Genomic DNA, 19,383 nt, shown 5'->3' with positions numbered 1-19,383 from the left:
AGTGTGGAGATTCCTTAAAAAACTGGAAATAAAACTGCCTTATGATCCAGCAATCCCACTGCTGGGCATACACACTGAGGAAACCAGAAGGGAAAGAGACATGCGTACCCCAATGTTCATCACAGCACTGTTTATAATAGCCAGGACATGGAAGCAACCTAGATGTCCATCAGCAGATGAATGGATAAGAAAGCTGTGGTACATATACACAATGGAGTATTACTCAGCCATTAAAAATAATACATTTGAATCAGTTCTAATGAGGTGGATGAAACTGAAGCCTATTATACAGAGTGAAGTAAGCCAGAAAGAAAAACGCCAATACAGTATACTAACGCATATATATGGAATTTAGAAAGATGGTAACAATAACTCTGTGTACAAGACAGCAAAAGAGACACTGATGTATAGAACAGTCTTATGGACTCTGTGGGAGAGGGAGAGGGTGGGAAGATTTGGGAGAATGGCATTGAAACATGTATAATATCATGTATGAAATGAGTCGCCAGTCCAGGTTGAATGCACGATACTGGATGCTTGGGGCTGGTGCACTGGGACGACCCAGAGGGAGGGTATGGGGAGGGAGGAGGGAGGAGAGCTCAGGATGGGGAACACATGTATACCTGTGGCAGATTCATTTTGATATTTGGCAAAACTAATACAATATTGTAAAGTTTAAAAATAAAATAAAATTTAAAAAAAAAACAGATGAATGGATAAAAAAATAAATAAATAAATAAAAGATGCCTGCTCCTTGGAAGAAAAGTTATGACAAACCTAGACAGCATATTAAAAAGCAGAGACGTTACTTTGCCAAAAAAGGTCCGTCTAGTCAAAGCTATGGTTTTTTCAGTAGTCATGCATGGATGAGAGAGATGGATGATAAAGAAAGCTGAGCACTGAAGAATTTATGGTTTTGAATTGTTGTGTTGGAGAAAACTCTTGAGAGTGCCTTGGACTGCAAGGAGATCCAACCAGTCCATCCTAAAGGAAATCAGACCTGAATATTTATTGGAAGGACTGATGCTGAAGCTGAAGCTCCAATACTTTAGCCACCGATTCAAAGAACTGACTCAGTGGAAAAGACCCTGATGCTGGGAAAGATTGAAGGTGAAAGGAGAAAGGGACAACAGAGGATGAGCTGGTTGGATGGTATCACCAACTTGATGGACATGAGTTTGAATAAACTCTGGGAGTTGGTGATGGACAGAGAAGCCTGGGGTGCTGCAGTCTATGGGGTCGCAAAGAGTTGGACACAACTGAGCAACTAAACTGAACTGAGATAAACTGTGGCACAGCCACATGATGAAAATTTTCCATGATAAAAAGAAAGGAGCTATCAAGCCACAAAATGATGCGGAAGAATCTTAACTACATATTGCTAAGTGAAATAAGCCAGTCTAAAATGCTACATAATGTATGATTCCAACTATATGACAATCTAAATAAGGCAAAACTATAGAAACATAAAAAGGTCAGTGGTGTCCAAGGGTCATGCAAAAGTGAAAAAGGAATGAATAGGTGAGGCACAGGATTTTTAGGGCATTTCAACTACTCTTTATGATACTGTAATGGTTAATACTGCTTATTTAACTTATATGCAGAGTACATCATGAGAAACACTGGGCTGGAAGAAGCACAAGCTGGAATCAAGATTGCCGGGAGAAATATCAATAACCTCAGACATACAAATGACACCACCCTTATGGCAGAAAGTGAAGAGGAACTAAAAAGCCTCTTGATGAAAGTGAAAGAGGAGAGTGAAAAAGTTGGCTTAAAGCTCAACATTCAGAAAACTAAGATCACGGCATCTGATCCCATCACTTCATGGGAAATAGATGGGGAGACAGTGGAAACAGTGTCAGACTTTATTTTGGGGGGCTCCAAAATCACTGCAGATGGTGATTGCAGCCATGAAATTAAAAGACATTTACTCCTTGGAAGGAAAGTTATGACGAACCTAGATAGCATATTGAAAAGCAGAGACATTACTTTGCCAACAAAGGTCCGTCTAGTCAAGATTATGGTTTTTCCAGTGGTCAGGTATGGGTGTGAGAGTTGGACTGTGAAGAAAGCTGAGTGCCGAAGAATGGATGCTTTTGAGCTGTGGTGTTGGAGAAGACTCTTGAGAATCCCTTGGACTGCAAGGAGATCCAACCAGTCCATTCTAAAGGAGACCAATCCTGGGTATTCTTTGGAAGGACTGATGCTAAAGCTGAAACTCCAATACTTTGGCCACCTCATGCGAAGAGTTGACTCATTGGAAAAGACTCTGATGCTGGGAGGGATTGGGGGCAGGAGGAGAAGGGGATGACAGAGGATGAGATGGCTGGATGGCATCACCGACTCAATGGACATGAGTTTGAATGAACTCTGAGAGTTGGTGATGGACAGAGAGGCCTGGCATGCTGCAGTTCATGGGGTCGCAAAGAGTCAGATACGACTGAGTGACTGAACTGAACTGAACTGAATGGTTAATATATTACATTCCTAGTTACATATCGAAGACAAATAAAAACACATGACCACAAAAGTCATATAAATGAATGTTTATAGCAGCTTTATTCATAATGTCTAAAACCTAGAAAGGACTCAATTGTCACTAAAAGAAGAAAGGATAACATTATGATATATTATATACAATGGAATACGACTCAACAGTAAAATTGAATGTAGAACTGAAAAAATACAAAACGTGAATGAATATCACTAACACTGAGCAAAGGGAGGTAGAAACAAAACAGCATATTTTATTATTGCTCCTTTATGAAATTTTAGAGCTGGCAAAACAAATATGTGTGAAAGTGAAAGTGTTAGTCACTCAGTTGTGTCTGATTGTGACCCCGTGTCTGCGATGTCGGAGACCCAGGTTCAATCCCTGAGTCAGGAAGATCCCCTGGAGAAGGGAATGACTACCCACTCTAGTATTCTTGCCTGGAGAATTTCATGGACAGAGGAGCCTGAATCTCTCGCATCACAGACAAATTCTTTACCGTCTGATCCACCATTGATAGAAATCAGATCACTGTTTTACTGGTGTAGAGACACAAGGAAATAGTCCACACTGATGGAAAGGTTCTTTATATTGTTTGATATGGTGGCTACAGGTTTGCAGGCCTTTGTCAAAATTATTCTACTGTACTCTGAAAATGTTAGCTTTTTACTGAATATAAATTAAACATTGATGATTTCTATATTGGTAAAGACAGATTGATTAATTGATGTTGCAGTCTCGAGATCATCTAAGCAAAATTAACACTTAACAGACCATAAATGGTCATCAAGTGTCAGCAGATTTCCACCTTCAGAGAAGACATACAAGTTGATCATTTTAATTCCAAAGGACAAAAGTATTTTTCCCAGTACTGGACATTTCAGAGTTTCTACATCCTCTTCCATTTATAAGTGACAAAAAAGCTTAAAGTGTTGGTAGACTTTTTTTTGTTTATGTGTTGTTTTTAAAGTAACTAGAAAGATGAATATAGAGACTAAAATTCTAAGACATATTTCACTTACAGACTTAAATATATCTGCCAGATAAACCAACACATAAACACAGTGTTCAAATAGTTCTGGATGTAGTCTATCTCTTTTTTAAATTAGTTTTTATTGGAGTAGCTGAATTAGAACATTGTGTTAATTTCTGGTATACAGCAAAGTGAATCAGTTATATATATACAGATATCCACTCTTTTTTGGATTATTTTCCCATATAGGTCATTACAGTGTATTGAGTAGAGTACCTTGTATTGTATGCTAGGTCCTTATTATCTATTTTATATTTAGTAGTATGCATATGTCAATCCCAATCTCCCAATTCGTCCCACTCTCCTTTTCCCTCTAAATGTCCATACTTTTGTTTTCTACATCTGTGACTTTATTTCTTTCATAAATAAGTTCATTTGTAACCTATCTCTTTTTTTAACCTCAGAGAATATTTACCTAAATTTTAATCAAGAATTTTAAGGACTCCCCTGGTGGTGCAGTGGATAAGAATCCATCTGCCAATGCAGGGAACACAGATTTGATCCCTGGTCTGGGAAGATGCCACAGGGCAAATAATCCCACGCACCACAACTTCCAAGCCCACATGCTGCAACTATGAAGCCCAAGCACCCTAGAACTCATGCTCTGCAACAAGAGAAAGCAGCACAATGAGGAGCCTGTGCAGGACAACACAGAGTAGCCCCTGCTAGTCTCAACTAGAGAACGCCCACACACAGTAACAAACACTCGGTGTAGCCAAAGATAAATAAATCACTTTTTTAAAACAGAATTTTCAGATTGATTTTCTAGAATAGTGACCTCAGAGCAATTTTTATTATACATCCTGAACAAAATTTAGTATATAAACACTTCATATTGAACATTTATTTATATAAGAATTACATACCTATGATATCATACAATATGCCTACTATATAAGAATAAGGGTTTAAAATGATATAAAAAATAAACATTTTAATTTTGCATTTTATTCACTAATAGTAAAATTAATCTACTCTCACTTTTCAGTTACTACTACTATTTTTAGAGAAAACAGTGTGCTATGATATGTTACATTATTTTGCAAATCTTAGCTCAAAACTGTTTTGAAAGTGTTTAAGTTACATATTGCTGAAGAATAAGCCACCCCAAAACTTAGTGGTTTATAACAGCTGTTTTATTATTTTCACAATTCTGTCTGTTAATTGGTACACAGCTGGATACTTCTTCATTTTAATCTCACTCTTTAGACACAAATCTTACATAAAATATATAACATACAAATAATTGCTGGTACTCAAAGGAAGATGAAAGAAAATAGGCTATGAATGACATTTACAAAAAGATGAAAAGTATAGTTCTAGCACTGACTAATATTTTCAGCTTGAAATAATGCACATGCCAAAAAAACATTTGGGAGTGGCAAATTTTGCTCCCCTTAAATTTCATGAATGAATAAATGAATGAATGTGTGCACAACATTCTGGAAAATTCTATTAAGATCCTTAAACAAGACATATGAATAACAAGAATATATTAGCTATCTCTATGATGTAGGATACCGATTCAACCTCATGGTCATGGAGAATGTTCCATTTTATAAGTAGATCTTCATCATCTTGCAAATAAACTTGTGAAACTCATTACAAGAACAATCATTCCAGCCCCATTTTCTTGAAGGAGCATTTAGCATAACACAACGCTCTTTAGGATTGTTGGGTTCACCTTCATGCCAGAATCTGAGCACCAGAAAAGGGGGAAAAAGGATGAGAACATTTCTTTAAGCAGTGCTTTGAAAAGAGACAGTAAGGGAGATGGCTAGGCATGGAAGTCAAAGTCAGATATGCCCAAATCATTCTTTCCCACTTCTCACAGCATTTTTCCTCCTCTGTATCTCTGATATTTCCCTTGAAAATTGTTCTTACATCACCCAGCACTGTGTCATCTTATTGCATTAAGCACCCTCCCAGCAGACATTCCAGAGGCTGTCTTCTGTTTGTCTATTTTACATCCTGTTACCAGGAAATTGTTAGTCCACAGACTCTCTTAAAAGATGTAAAAGACTTCATACCAGTCTCAGGTATCAATGTAGTATGCTTCATTTTCTTATGCACTGCTTTTGGAGTCTGATGAGCTAGCTAAAATCTCTGAATCTGCTCCTATCCCTGTTACCTTGGACAAGGAATTTAATTTCACAGATTCATAGGGACTAGATTAATATCTCTGTATGTTTCACACAGTGATATGAGGATCAAAGGTGGTAAGGTACTAAAATGCACTAAAATACTTAAGAGTTTCAAAAGAACTGCATAAATGTAAGACTATCAGAATTTAACTTATTTTCTGTATGAGAGATATTAAATTCTTGATAATTGGTCACGATCTTAATTGACATACATTTCTGTTATATTTAGAGGTAAACAGTCATGGTTGAAAGCATAAGTTTTGATGTCAAACTGACCTGGGTTTGAGGACCATTGTAACAGCTGCTAGATAACCACTGAATTATCTAAATTCTTTAAACTCAGTTTCTTCATCTCTATAGTGAGAATAATAATAATGTGTGCCTCATAGCATTATTTGATGAGTGAGATAATAAGGAAAATTATTTAACCTAATGCCCAAGAATTAAAAGAATGTGAGTATTTTCTTTTTTCGAAGTATAGTTGATTTACAATGTTGTGTTAGTTTCAAGTTTACAGCATGAGCTATTTTATATTTTAATAGCTGATCAATGAACACCCTAAAATCCCTGTAGAATGGAGAACCTGGGTTTCTTTATTGAATTCTGTACTCACGTGGCACTTTCGTTGTATGGTATCTCATCAACCCATTGCCAGTGTCTTTCTCCCGTTGTCAACGTCCTGTCTGACAGGCCCACATAATAAGCAGAGTGAGTTTTCAGTTTCTGGGTGATGAAATCCTAAATGAATAAAAGAAAGGAGTTATAGCCTTTAGAATAGTCAGATTGAATTGAGTTCCATAGGCTTTACAGAGAAGAGAGGAAAAAGAAAATTCATAATGAACCACATGGGGGCCCTGCAGAGGAGCCTTGGTTTTTTTCTGGCAGAGCAGAATAGAATCAAAGACATCTCTTTTGAGCCTGAGGTTGGTCTTAGTCTGTTCAGGATGGATTGCTTATAAGCGACAGAAATTTGTTTCTCACAGTTCTGAAGGCTAAAAATCCCAGGTCAGGGTACCACGTGGTAAAGATAGTGATTCCTGTTTTCTCATTGTGTGCATTCACGCATGTAGGAGGAGAAGTTGCTCTGTAGAATCTCTTTTTTAAAAACATTAATCCCATCCACAGAGGCTTCACCCTCATGACCTATGCAGCTCCCCAAATCCATACTTCCTAATACGATCATCTTTGGAGGTTAGAATTTCAACACATGGATTGGGGCGACAGGACACAAACATTCAGAACATAGTCATGTTCAATACATATGGAGGCAATTTCTATTCACAATCATAATGAACTCTCATCTCAGACTCACTTCCCTTCATTTCTTCCCTAAGAGAGGATATTCTTCAAAGTTGTACATGAGAAAAATTTTGCAAATTAAACAATTTTCCTTTTAACAACATCAGATGGTTAGCGGTCATTTCTGATCATTGATTGTGACTCTTCATGATTGAACTTCATTTCCCAGTTGGACTTAATTCCCCTTCCCTGTTATATAGTTAATAATTTATAAAACATTTATGTGTTTTATATTTCAACAATGATAATTAATACTATTTATTATTTGAAATAAAAGAAATCATATTTCAGGCTGAAATATTTTCAGCCTTCCACTTAACCCCTATATAGTATATTTTCAATGCCACAATTTATTTGGGGCAGAGGTTAGTTTTATAGAAGAAGAAAAAAGGCATGGAATGTAAAATCTTAGGTAGCCTTTTCTATTTATTTTCTTAAGCCTTCAGACACAGTATCAATATTCTAAGACAATAAAAGTCTCCTTCTTAACTAAGAGAGATGTTAAAAACTAGGCAACACTCCTGACTCTATTATCAATTAGAAACTAGTAATACCTGCTCGGCTTTGGTGTTGATCACCAACAGGTGAGCATTCATTCTCAAGCATTCTTTCTCACTATCATTCCAAGATTTAGCTCCATTAGAAATAAAGTAGCAGTTAGAACTAAATGGCCCCCAATTCTTTGGGCAGCAGCTCCAGTCTTTCCCTGTATTGAGAAGAAGGCTATATTAGTGCAATATATTAAAAGTAATTTTTAAAGTGTATAAATTATAAAAAATTAAGGACCAGAGGAGACTACATGGAAAACAGGACTCTTGTCAGGTGTCAAGGAGGTCAAGTCTGCCTACATCAGACCCCCTTTCTTTTGCCTGTGTCGTATCCAGAAAAATCAGCTAAAACAGAAATTTAAAGAAGATCCTCAGAACATAACACAGAAATACTCAGGTTTCGATGGAAAATTACTTATCATACCAAGAACCACAAAATTAGCTTAAAAAATACATACATATATATATATATGCCAATACCAAGATAAGAGAAATACTGAAGTTATCTGGCAAAGATTTTTAAAAAGCCATGGAAAGATGCTTCAACAAGTAAGTACAAATGTTTGAACCATATGAAAAAATAGGAAGCCTCAGCAAAGAAATAGATAATTCAGCAAACACTTTAAAGATAAAGAAGAGAATCAAGTGGAATAGTTGGAAAACATAATAACCAAATTAAAAGCACAGTAGATGGGTTCAACAGCAGAATAAAGTAGACAGAAATATCAATGAATTATAAGAATAATAGAAATTACTCAACTGAGCAAGTAATTCTAACAAGTGAAAAGCTGAACAAACTGAAAACCAGCAACTTTTCATACACAGAGCAAACTATCGCTCCCAGATCTGGAGAGACACAAAGGCAATATATTGGAGCAGAAACCTCTTTGGGAGCCAGTCCCAGGGTAGAGAAACCAGAATTGTAATTGTGGAATTGCTGGAAGCACAGCGTGGACAACTCTAAGAGATCAAAAGTCCAGGGTGACCCAGACAATGTAGAGGCACCAACACTTCCTTGAGTTTTACATCCTGGAGTTCCACAAGGTTGTTGTCATTGATTAAACTGCTGTTGTACAGTCTCCTGCACTGGCAGGCAGATGCTTTACCACTGAGCCACCAGGGAAGCCCCGACACTATTGACACTATGTATAAAATAGATAACTAATAAGAACCTACTATACAGCACAGGGAACTCTACTTTAATGCACTCTGGTGTTATAAATAAGAGAGAAACCCAAGAGGGTGGAGTATTTATGTATGTACGGCTGATTCATTTTGCTAAGTAGTAGAAGCTAACACAACATTTTAAAGCAACTATAATGCAATAAAAATTAGTTTAAAAGAGAAAAAAATATTTCAAGATGCCTGCAACTGCAATGTAATCTGTAAATGACTGTGATTTCTGTTGGTGAGACACACGCTATCATGATTTGTTGTTTCCATTCGTAATTTCCAGAGAGCAGTGCCATCTGCCAGGAGCTTGTTATGAACACAAACTTGAGATGGGCTGTATCTCTGGGTTGTATCAGGAGAGCAGCCAGATCCATCCCCTCCCCATCACTAGGCAGAACCAGTTTTTCAATTAGAAATAATTTGATAAGTGGAAAGATATCTCAAATGGAAAAAAAAGACTGTGAAACATACTAGTATTTCATCTTTAAAAAAATGAATAAAAGTGTACCATACTAACACTAGACCACACAAAGCAGGAAGTAGCTATATATATATATCAATAGATATATATATATATAGTATATATCAGTATATATACTTCAGAGCAAGGAAAGATTTCAGAGTTAAGGTGGACATAGAATAAGGATAAAGGGAATTTTTTCTTGTTCAGTTCTCCAAGAAGCCATGTTATTGCTGTTGTTGTTGTTGTTCAGTGATGAAGTCATGGCTCTTTGAAGCAGCATGGATTGTAGCACGCCAGGCTCCCCCATCCATGGGGTTCTCCGGGCGAGAATACTGGAATGGATTGCCATTTCCCTCTCCAGGGGATCTTCCTGAACCAGGGATCAAGCCCAAATCTCTTGTATTGGCAGGCAAATTCTGTACCACTGAGCTAGCAGGGAAGCCCCGACACTATTGACACTATGTATAAAATAGATTCCTTGGGTTTCCCCCAAGAAACCATAATCATCCTTAAACCATACGTATCTAACAACAGACCATTAAAAAGTGAAGCAAAACCATAGAGCTGCTAACAGAGTTTAGGTTTGGGATAAAAAAAAATGGAAATTTTTAAAGCAGAGTATTTTATGTATTCTCCCAAAAATGTTTTATGTACATAAAATATGATTTCTTAAAACATATATGAATTAAATCTCTCTTGACCAAATAAGTTTTAACCGGTATGTGAGTAAAAGAGCAAGTATGCACAGAAAGTTCAGAAAGAAGCAAAGACTGAAGAAACCGAAAAGCAATGTAATCTTTTTCATAATTAAGACTATTTCTTTGCACAAATGAATTAAAGATATGCATATTATAAAAATTGTAGCCCTAAATAGTTGTACACTTAAAACTTAAAATGTTCATAAGACTCAATTTCTTAGTATCGGAAATATTGACCTAGGACACAGTACTATCAATAACTGAATCATAGGCACATTAATTTTTACCTTCTAGGGTCGAATTTTCTTTCACACATTCCAATTCTGTGTGAATGAGTTCTCTTGTAGCCTTTTCTTCTTTATGAACATAAGAACATTTTTGAAAAAAAACTGAAAAAGAGAATAAAATCATTCGTTTTCCTGGTAGCATTATAACTTCATTCTTTTTTCTAATTGTATAAACATTTTAATTAAAAGAAAGAAGTTGTCTGAATAGAGAAACAAGACTCAAATATGTGCTCAATTCTATGCTTATAGGAAATTAACTTCAAACTTAAACACCGAATGAAAGTAAAGAAGGCTAGAGTGGCTACACTAACGTCAGATAAAACAGATGTCTAGATAAAATGCAATATTTTTTTTTAGATTTTTATTTTATATTGGTGTAGAGTTGATTAACAATGTTATGTTAGTTTCAGAGATGCAGCAGTGACTCAGTTATACAGACACGTATCTATTCTTTTTCAAATTCTTTTCTCACTTAGTTTATTACAGAGTATTGAGCAGAGTTCCCTGTCCTCTACAGTACTGTCCCTGTTGGTTATCCATGTTAAATACAGAGTAACTTCCCAATTGGTTCTTATTCCTCAGCAGGTCAACACACAGATCTAAATATTCATCAAGCCCCCACCTCCTTGATTCTACCTCCTCATTATCATTCAAAGGTATTCCCCTTCTCCTTCTTCACTACCTTAAACCAGATTCTCACTATTTCTCAATTGGGCAATGAACTGTCTTTCTGGTTATTCTCTTTGCTTTCAATTCTCTCCTCATATATCCATTTTACACATCTCCACCAAAAGCGTATTCCTATAAATCAAATTGAGTTATATCACTTCCTTGCTTAAAATTCCATAATGGTTCTCCATGACTGTGACACATTGCAGAAATCGCCACAATTTTCAACTCTCCCTGTACCCATACCCCTTTGTAATATAACTTCTTAGTTTTTCCAGTCAACAAGTGGGGTCTATTTATTCACCACTTGAAAATGGACTGACTCTAAGACTTCCTTCAGCCAACAAAATGTACAAAAGCAACTCTTTCTGTTGTTGTTTAGTTGCTAAGTCATGTCTGACCCTTTGCGACCCCATGGACTGCAGCACGCCAGGCTCCCCTGTCCTTCACTATCTCCTGGAGTTTGCTCAAATTTATGTCCATTGAGTCAGTGATGCTATCTAACCATATCATCCTCTGCCATCTTCTCCTTTTGCCTTCAATCTTTCCCAGCATCAGAGTCTTTTTCAATGAGTCAGTTCTTTGCATCATGGCCAAAGTATTGGAGCTTCACCTTCAGCATGAGTCCTTCCAGTGAATATTCAGGGTTGATTACCTTTAGGATTGTTTCAAGCTAAGGCTTCAAGAGGCTTTGTTCACAGCTGCTCTCACTCTGCAAGCCTACATGTTGCCATATCAACAAGCTCAAGCTCACCTGATGAATTCTAAAGAAGTGGAACCAATTTGTCCACATCATCCCAGTTTACATCCTCTTCCTCAGAAACTGGGTTACCTGCAGCTGGTACTTGACTATGTATGCATGAATGACTTTAGCCAGGACCAATGAAACGGCTTAGCTGAGCCCAGTTCAAATCGACAAACCACAGAATCATGAGCTAAAAACAGTTTGTTTTAATCCACCAAGTTTTAGACTGGTTTATTAAATAACAGAAGATAATTGATAAAATAATCTGCAGGGGGGCAGGAGGAAATCCGCTCTTTAGAATTGTACAGGACACTTTTCATGATCTGAACCCTGCTTGTTTCTCCCATCTGCAACCTCACAGTTCACTTAGAACCATATGTCACAGTCACTTAACATATTTTTCCAAATTTTTTCAAGCTCTCCCACATCTGTCATGCTTGGTCCACACAGGTATAGATGTCACCTCCTCCAGGAAGCCTATCTCAGCTTCCTGTGCTTCTTACTCACAGAACATTTACCAGACGTTGTTATAAACACTGCTTCATTCAACCAGTTGCCATCATCCTGCGGACTTCTCAAAACCAAGGGCTACAACTCTGCTGTCTCTATCTGGCACAGTGTCTGACATAGACTAGATGGCCACTGTTGCTTATTGAATGACCAAATGAATGAATAAAGTATCTACCCAAACTTACACTAGTTTTATGATTTTAAAAAACTTGATGAGTTCTTGATAGGCAGAAATCTACCTATTTGCCAAATGGATTTTAAGAGCTCATGCAGTCTTGAGAAAGACAAAAATAATTAAGATGAAAATTCAGTAGACTATTCTCCTGGGAGATTTCTTCCCATTTACTTCTTGTCCATCTGCTAGTCCCAAAATATGTCTATGTCCTCAACAGGCATAGCCTTATAAACACTACTAAGAAAACACAGATTTGGTCTCACATAAACAATTGTCTAGTGTAGAAATGGTGCCCTATAGATTTCATTCTGCAAAACAGAAACATGTACACACATATACTCTCAATTTCTCTGAAGAGAAGGAATGCCATTATTTATATAAGAGTGACTAAATGCAAATAAAGAACCAAGCTCACAATGAATTCCCACTATCTATGTCTTCCCCCAGAGAAGACTTCTTTCCCAGATTTCTGAATAAACTCATAGTTTATCTGTTTATTTGATGCCATCTCTTCAAGTCAGGCAGACATTTCTTATAGATCCATCTGGATACTTACAGATAAAAGCGATCAAAAATGAGATTGCTAATAGTAGCAGAAGTATCAGCAATGAGGTAAGAAGTAGCTTGGAAAAACTATGGCCACTTTGGTGAAGTTTGGTCTCTTTGGGAGCTGAAGAAAGAATCAAATTAATCAAATTATTATCATGAATAATAAATTCTGACCTTGACTTCCTCTTGCTCCTTCTCTTCCTCCTCTCCCTTTTCTTGTATAATACACTATTACTATTACATGACATTATTTCAAATATGAAGCTACAAAGGAAATAGTAATGTTCATTGCAGAAACGCTAGAAAATACATAAATGCACAAATTCCTACCATTGAGGATGAAAGTAAAAGTGTTAGTCGCTCATTCATGTCCAACTCTTTGCAACCCCATGGGCTGTATCCTGCCAGGCTTCTCTGTCCATGGAATTCTCCAGGCAAAAATACTGGAGTGGGTAGCCATTCCCTTCTCCAAGGGATCTTCCTGACCCAGGAAAAAACCTGGGTCTCCTGCACTGCAGGCAGATTCTTTATTGCCTGAGGCAGTAGAGAAACCCATTGGGGATAACTGTTAATATTTTGGTATACATTCTTCCCATTGGGGATAAGTGTTAATATTTTGGTATACATTCTTCCAGCAATTTTTAAGTGTATATACATGCATGCACATTTTGCCACATGACTGATATACCATATATATTGGGATCGGACCCACTATTTTATTGTATTCTATATCACCATATTTTCTTCTTTTACCCACTGTATTGTGGTTGCATAGTATTTCATTATATATTTAAATAATCTTCCAGATTATTTCTAACTTTAACTACTTTACATAATGCCATAGCAGATAACTCTTTATAATTGTCTCTCATCACATCCTTAAAATAAAATCAGACTGTTTTTTTAAATTTATTAATTTATTTTTAATTGTAGAATGATTGCTTTACAACACTGTGTTGGCTTCTGCCATATAAACACCACATTGTTCATCACAGCACTATTTACAATAGCTAGGACATGGAAGCAATCCAGATGTCTATTGAGAGATGAATGGATGAAGAAGTTGTGGTACATATATACAGTGGAATATTACTCAGCCAGACTGCTTTTTAACTTTATTTTTTATGGAGGTATAGTTGAGTTACAATGTAGTGTTAAAAAATCAGACATTTTTAGTCACCATTTCATGGTTGAGAATTATTTTATCAAGTGTCCATTGATGGGTGAATGGATAAAGAAAATGTGACAACTGTATGGAATGGATATTATTCACTTATAAAAAATAAGGAAATCTTGCCTTCAGGATGGACCTTGAGGGCATTATGCTAAGTGAAATAAGCAAGAAAGAGAAAGACAAATACCATATGATCTCACTTATCTGTGTAATCTTTAAAGATAATCATAACTCATAGACACAGAGAACAGAATGGTGGTTGCCAGAGGTGAGGGGTGATGAGGTCAGCAAAATGGGTGAAGGGGGTCAAGAGGTACAAATGTCCAGTTACAAAATAAGTAAGTCCTGGGATATAAGGTACAGTATAATGACTACAATTAATAATACTATAGGCTATAATATACATATATAAAATACTGCTTATTTGAAGATAGCTAAGTGAAAAAATTGGCTTAAAGTTCAACATTCAGAAAACAAATATCATGGCATCCAGTCCCATCACTTCATGGCAAATAGATGGGGAAACAGTGGAAACAGTGTCAGACTTTATTTTGGGGGGCTCCAAAATCACTGCAGATGGTGATTGCAGCCATGAAATTAAAAGATGCTTACTCCTTGGAAGGAAAGTTATGACCAACCTAGATAGCGTATTCAAAAGCAGAGACATTACTTTGCCAACAAAGGTCTGTCTAGTCAAGGTTATGGTTTTTCCAGTGGTCATGTATGGATGTGAGAGTTGGACTGTGAAGAAAGCTGAGCGCCGAAGAATTGATGCCTTTGAGCTGTGGTGTTGGAGAAGACTCTTGAGAGTCCCTTGGACTGCAAGGAGATCCAACTAGTCCATCCTAAAGGAGATCAGTCCTGGGTGTTCATTGGAAGGACTGATGCTAAAGCTGAAACTCCAGGACTTTGGCCACCTCATGCGAAGAGTTGACTCATTGGAAAAGACTCTGATGCTGGGAGGGACTGGGGGCAGAGGAGAAGGGGACGACAGAGGATGAGATGGCTGGATGGCATCACCGACTCGATGGACATGAGTTTGAGTAAACTCCGGGAGTTGGTGATGGACAGGGAGGCCTGACGTGCTGCGATCCATGGGGTCGCAAAGAGTCAGACACAACTGAGCGACTGAACTGAACTGAACTGAAGAGTACATCTTAAAAGCCTTCATCACAAGAAAAAAAACTGTGAAACTATGTATGGTGACAGATGTTAATTAGACATTGTGATGATCATTTTGCAATATACGTAAAAATCAAACCATTATGCTTATACATCTGAAACTAATATAATTTTGTCAGTCATATCTCAATTGAAAAAAAAATTATTTTCTCAAAGTTATAATATATTGCTAAGTGGGGGTAAAACCTGCAATAATGTATACTATGATCTCATTTTTAGAAAAACACATACGCACATTGATGTATTTTATATTTTGAAGGATGTACACAAAATGTAAATTATAGTTATTTCTAGATAGTAAGAATAAATACAGCAATTTAAATTTGTGTGTGGACTGAGAGACTGTCAAAGAGAGTAAAATAAGTCAGAAAGAGAAAAACGAGTATCATATATTAATGCATATATGTGAAATCTAGAAAAATGGTACAGATGAATCTATTTGCAAAGCAGAAATAGAGACACTGATGTAGAGAACAAATGTACAGACACCAAGGCAGGGAAAAAGGGAGGTGGGATGAATTCGGAGATTGGAATTGACATATACACTCTACTATTAGAACATATTATGCAGCACAGGGAACTCTCCTCAATACTCTGTAATGACCTCTATGGGAAAAGAATCTAAAAGAGTGGATATATGTACATGTGTAACTGATTCACTTTGCTGTACAGCAGAAACAGAACACTGTAAAACAACTGAACTAATAAAAATTTTAAAAATAAATAAATTTGTGTGTATCTCTGGTTTTTTTTTTTCTATGAACATTGCAGCATATAATAACAAAGTTATATAATTTTTTTAATTTGTATTTTTTTAAAGGTTATCAAGTATTTATTTATTTATTTATTTTGACTGTGCCTGGCAGCATGAGGAATCTTAATTCCCTGACCAGGGATTGAACTTGTGCATTGGGAGTACAGAGTCTTAACTACTGGACCACCAGGGAAGTCCCTATAAATTTTCTAAGGGGAAAAAAACAGTTTCCTGAGCATTTTCCATGTTTCCACAGAATTTTGGAAAACATAAGCAATCATAACTTCCCTCTCACAGCTTCTCATAGTCTCCACGGTTTTTTTCCTCTTTTGTTCTGTATCTAAGATATCATACAAGCTACCCAAATTACCTTTTATTTACTTCCAAACCTCACTGAATCCATCTCAGATACAGTGTGCAATGGATTTTCTGATTGCAGAGCAACCGTTCTCAAAACATAAGAGACTTTCTGTATAAGACTTTCTAGGCTTTCATCTGCAATGGTTTGTTCCATGTTAGTCTGATACTAACCAATACACTCAAACACTCTGCACTCAAACTCTTCTCCCGTGACTGATTGAGAAACAAAACCCACCAATTCATCATTAGCCCCTGTATCTGGACTGATGGTTTCAAGACCTGAACCCACTCTCTACACTGCAGTCTTAGTTCACCTCAGAAAGCACACAAGAACTTCTCAGCTTCATTACCATTCTCCTCAACTCAGGTCCATAGTGGATTTCTCACACCTCAGTTTTGTCGTGGCATACCTGTATCATCCTTTAATGCTTTTCAGGCAATTCGATCTGAGAATCCTGTGTTTCCCAACCGTGGCCAGAGAACCAGCAACCAACATTCCCTAGGCTTTATTTATAGTATTCTCTCTTCACCCTTCATCCCATCATTCACTTTGACCACTGGAAAGCGAGTCTTACCTGCAGGAAGCTCTGATTCAGTGCCTGAGGACTTGGGTTTATTAAACTTCACTTCAACATAAGTGACCTCTGAAGTCATGCTGCGATCTTCTGTTCTTGTCGAAGAATCCTATCCGTCTCTTCCTTAAAACCACTTAAAATGAAACGCAAGCACGGTGGTAACTTCTCATACTTCCTATCACACAACTAGCTGAGAACAGGGACCCTAGACAAACAACCACAAAAAACTTGAGAGGAATTTCATGAAAATTAAAAACCTCAGGGGCCCAAACCCCAAGACAGGCGCAATGTGAATTATACCTTTAAACATTACGCCAGCAAATAGCAATAGAAGTAGGAAGTCAAAGGGTAGGGGAGAGAAATAGGAAGGAAAGGAAAAGGGGAACAAAGCAGAGACATTCTCCCTGGTAACAGTGAACTTACCAGAAAGGATGAAATTAAAGCATTTGTGAGCATCTACCTGCAAATGGCTCAGATGGTAAAGCGTCTGCCTGCAATGCGGGAGACCCGGGTTCGATTCCTGGGTCAGGAAGATCCCCTGGAGAAGGAAATGGCAATCCACTCCAGCACTCTTGCCTGGACAATCCCATGGACGGAGGAGCCTGATCGGCTATAGTCCATGGGGTCGCAAAGTCAGACACGACTGAGCGACTTCACTTTCACTTTCACCTGCACACAATATCATTTGTAGATCCACCAACCTGAGTATATACTCATTCATGTTTGCATTCTCCTCATCTTCTGGGGTTGATCAGGCAACTTTGGGGGACTACATTCCAACTGACAGCACAACTTTCTTGCCAAACTCCCCACTTCCAAAAGTCAGAGTCCTCTAATGCAGTGGGAAGTCAAAGTGTAGATTATGTGCCTTCAGAAGTTGCTCTCCTGTGTTCTCTGCTCATCCCTGTTCTTGATTAAGTCCATCATGCTTCCACATGCATTCTGCTTAAGTGCCCCCAGCAGCTCCTGAGAGCAGCTCCCTACTGGATGCTAGAGGAGAAGGGTGTCCTTCTTTCTTTCATCCCCAGGACACCACAACAAAAGGCTTATGGGTATACAGGAGCCTTTAACAAATTAGGATAATCTAATGGATTCACAGTTTAGAGGAGGAACTAAGCACTACATATAAGCCAAGAGGAAAGCACCCCCAAAATTAAATCCTTCATGCAGAATCTTTTTGCAGACGTGCTCCCAGCTCACACCCAAGATTCAGCTCTCCCCAAATGAGTCTCCACTTTATTTTTTTTCTTTTTCCAGTTTTTGGTGAACCACCCAGCTTACAGGATCTTAGTTCCCCCACCAGAGCCCAGCAGTGAGGTACAGACCCTTAACCACTGGACCGCCAGGGAATTCCACTGATTCACCTTCTTTTAGTCTCCCCACCTAATCCCTCTCTCCCCTGCATAACACATACACACATACACACACACACCACAAGCATTTACCTCTGTATTTATTTCTATGTCTAAATATATTGAAAACTATGAGTTCACACTAACGTCTCTAATCCCAATCCTACACAAAGAGTTCATTCTATCTTTTTCTCTTTCTGCATCTCTAACTCCCTCTGTGACAGTAAGAAAACTGCTTCCATTCTCCTTACTTATTTGATCAATGTTGTTGTTCAGTCACTAAGTCGTGTCCAACTCTTTGCGACCCCATGGACTGCAACATGCCAGGCTTCCCCGTCCTTCACCATCTCCTGGAGTGTGCTCAAATTCATGTCCATTAATTCGGTGATGCCATCCAACCATTTCATTTTCTGTCACCTCCTTCTCCTCCTGCCTTCAATCTTTTCCCAGCATCGGGGGCTTCTCCAATGAGTCAGCTCTATGTATAAGGTGGCCAAAGTATTGGAGCTTCAGCTTCAGCATCAGTCCTTCCAATGAATATTCAGGGTTGATTTCCATTAGGATTGACTGGTTTGACCTCCTTGCCATCCAAGGGAGTCTCTAGAGTTTTCTCCAACACCACAGTTCAAAGGCATTAATTTCCTAGACTTAACCCATTTTCTACCTTGGCTGCCCCTCCCTCCTTAACTAAGATGCCCTTCTCTCCTCCATTGGGCTCCTTTCTCCATCCAGGCCCTACCGCTGTTGACACCATCTCCGTTCTGCATGGGAGTCCTGCACTGAGGCAGCCAATCCCCACAGCCATTTCTCCTCACCCTGCCCAGGTCTGCCGCCTTCCACAGCACAGCCCTCCTTACTCTGCCTGGACTCTGATTCCTGAAACCAGTGCCCTGACTAACGTGGAATCTGTTCTCACCCCACTCAGGCTCTGACACCCTGTCCAAGGTCACCCTCCTGTGTGAAATCCCTCCTCACCCTGCCTGGGCTCTGAGTCTCCACGCTGTGCTCCCGCATCATGTGGACAGCCTCTGAAACCCACACCTACGTGGACGCCTTCCTCCCTCTGCTTGGGCTCAGACACCTCCCCGCAAGGATGCCCTGGTCACTGCGTGAGCCCCCTGCACCAACCCCCACTCCGCCACACAGATGCCCTGTTCACCTCTCAGGCATTGGTACCCAGACCAGGCTGCTTATGACAC

General features: G+C 38.3%; 1 protein-coding gene across 4 annotated transcripts; it reads right to left on the bottom strand.

The window, feature by feature from the left end:
• Positions 1-2,543: 2,543 nt before the first annotated feature.
• Positions 2,544-17,309, bottom strand: CLEC4A (C-type lectin domain family 4, member A). 4 transcript variants are annotated; one of them, XM_010849366.1, is made up of 7 exons: positions 17,293-17,309; positions 16,833-17,037; positions 12,795-12,908; positions 10,140-10,241; positions 7,525-7,676; positions 6,285-6,409; positions 2,544-5,225 (listed from the first exon to the last, which is right to left on the bottom strand). In XM_010849366.1, the coding sequence occupies exons 2-7, from the start codon at positions 16,909-16,911 to the stop codon at positions 5,084-5,086; spliced, it is 714 nt and encodes a 237-aa protein (XP_010847668.1). In that variant the 5' UTR covers positions 16,912-17,037; positions 17,293-17,309; the 3' UTR covers positions 2,544-5,083. The 4 variants fall into 4 exon arrangements, with proteins under 4 accessions (XP_010847668.1, XP_010847666.1, XP_010847665.1 ...); XM_010849364.1 differs by lacking the exon at positions 17,293-17,309 and adding an exon at positions 17,133-17,179; XM_010849363.1 differs by lacking the exon at positions 17,293-17,309 and having other exon boundaries at positions 16,833-17,164.
• Positions 17,310-19,383: the final 2,074 nt, after the last annotated feature.

The sequence above is a fragment of the Bison bison genome, unplaced genomic scaffold, assembly GCF_000754665.1.
Source record: "Bison bison bison isolate TAMUID 2011002044 unplaced genomic scaffold, Bison_UMD1.0 scf7180017864281, whole genome shotgun sequence".
In the NCBI taxonomy this organism is placed as follows: domain Eukaryota; kingdom Metazoa; phylum Chordata; class Mammalia; order Artiodactyla; family Bovidae; genus Bison; species Bison bison.
Note: the sequence above shows the minus strand (reverse complement) of the source record. Positions and strands in the feature narration are given on the sequence as shown.

Coding starts and splice junctions, on each gene's coding strand:
- CLEC4A (XM_010849366.1), bottom strand. CDS start 16,911: ATGACTTCAGAGGTCACTTATGTTGAAGTGAAGTTTAATAAACCCAAG. Junction 10,242..12,794: donor ATTTTTGATCGCTTTTATCT/GTAAGTATCCAG, acceptor TCTCTTTTTCAG/TTTTTTTTCAAAAATGTTCT. Junction 6,410..7,524: donor TCAACACCAAAGCCGAGCAG/GTATTACTAGTT, acceptor TTATTCATTTAG/GATTTCATCACCCAGAAACT.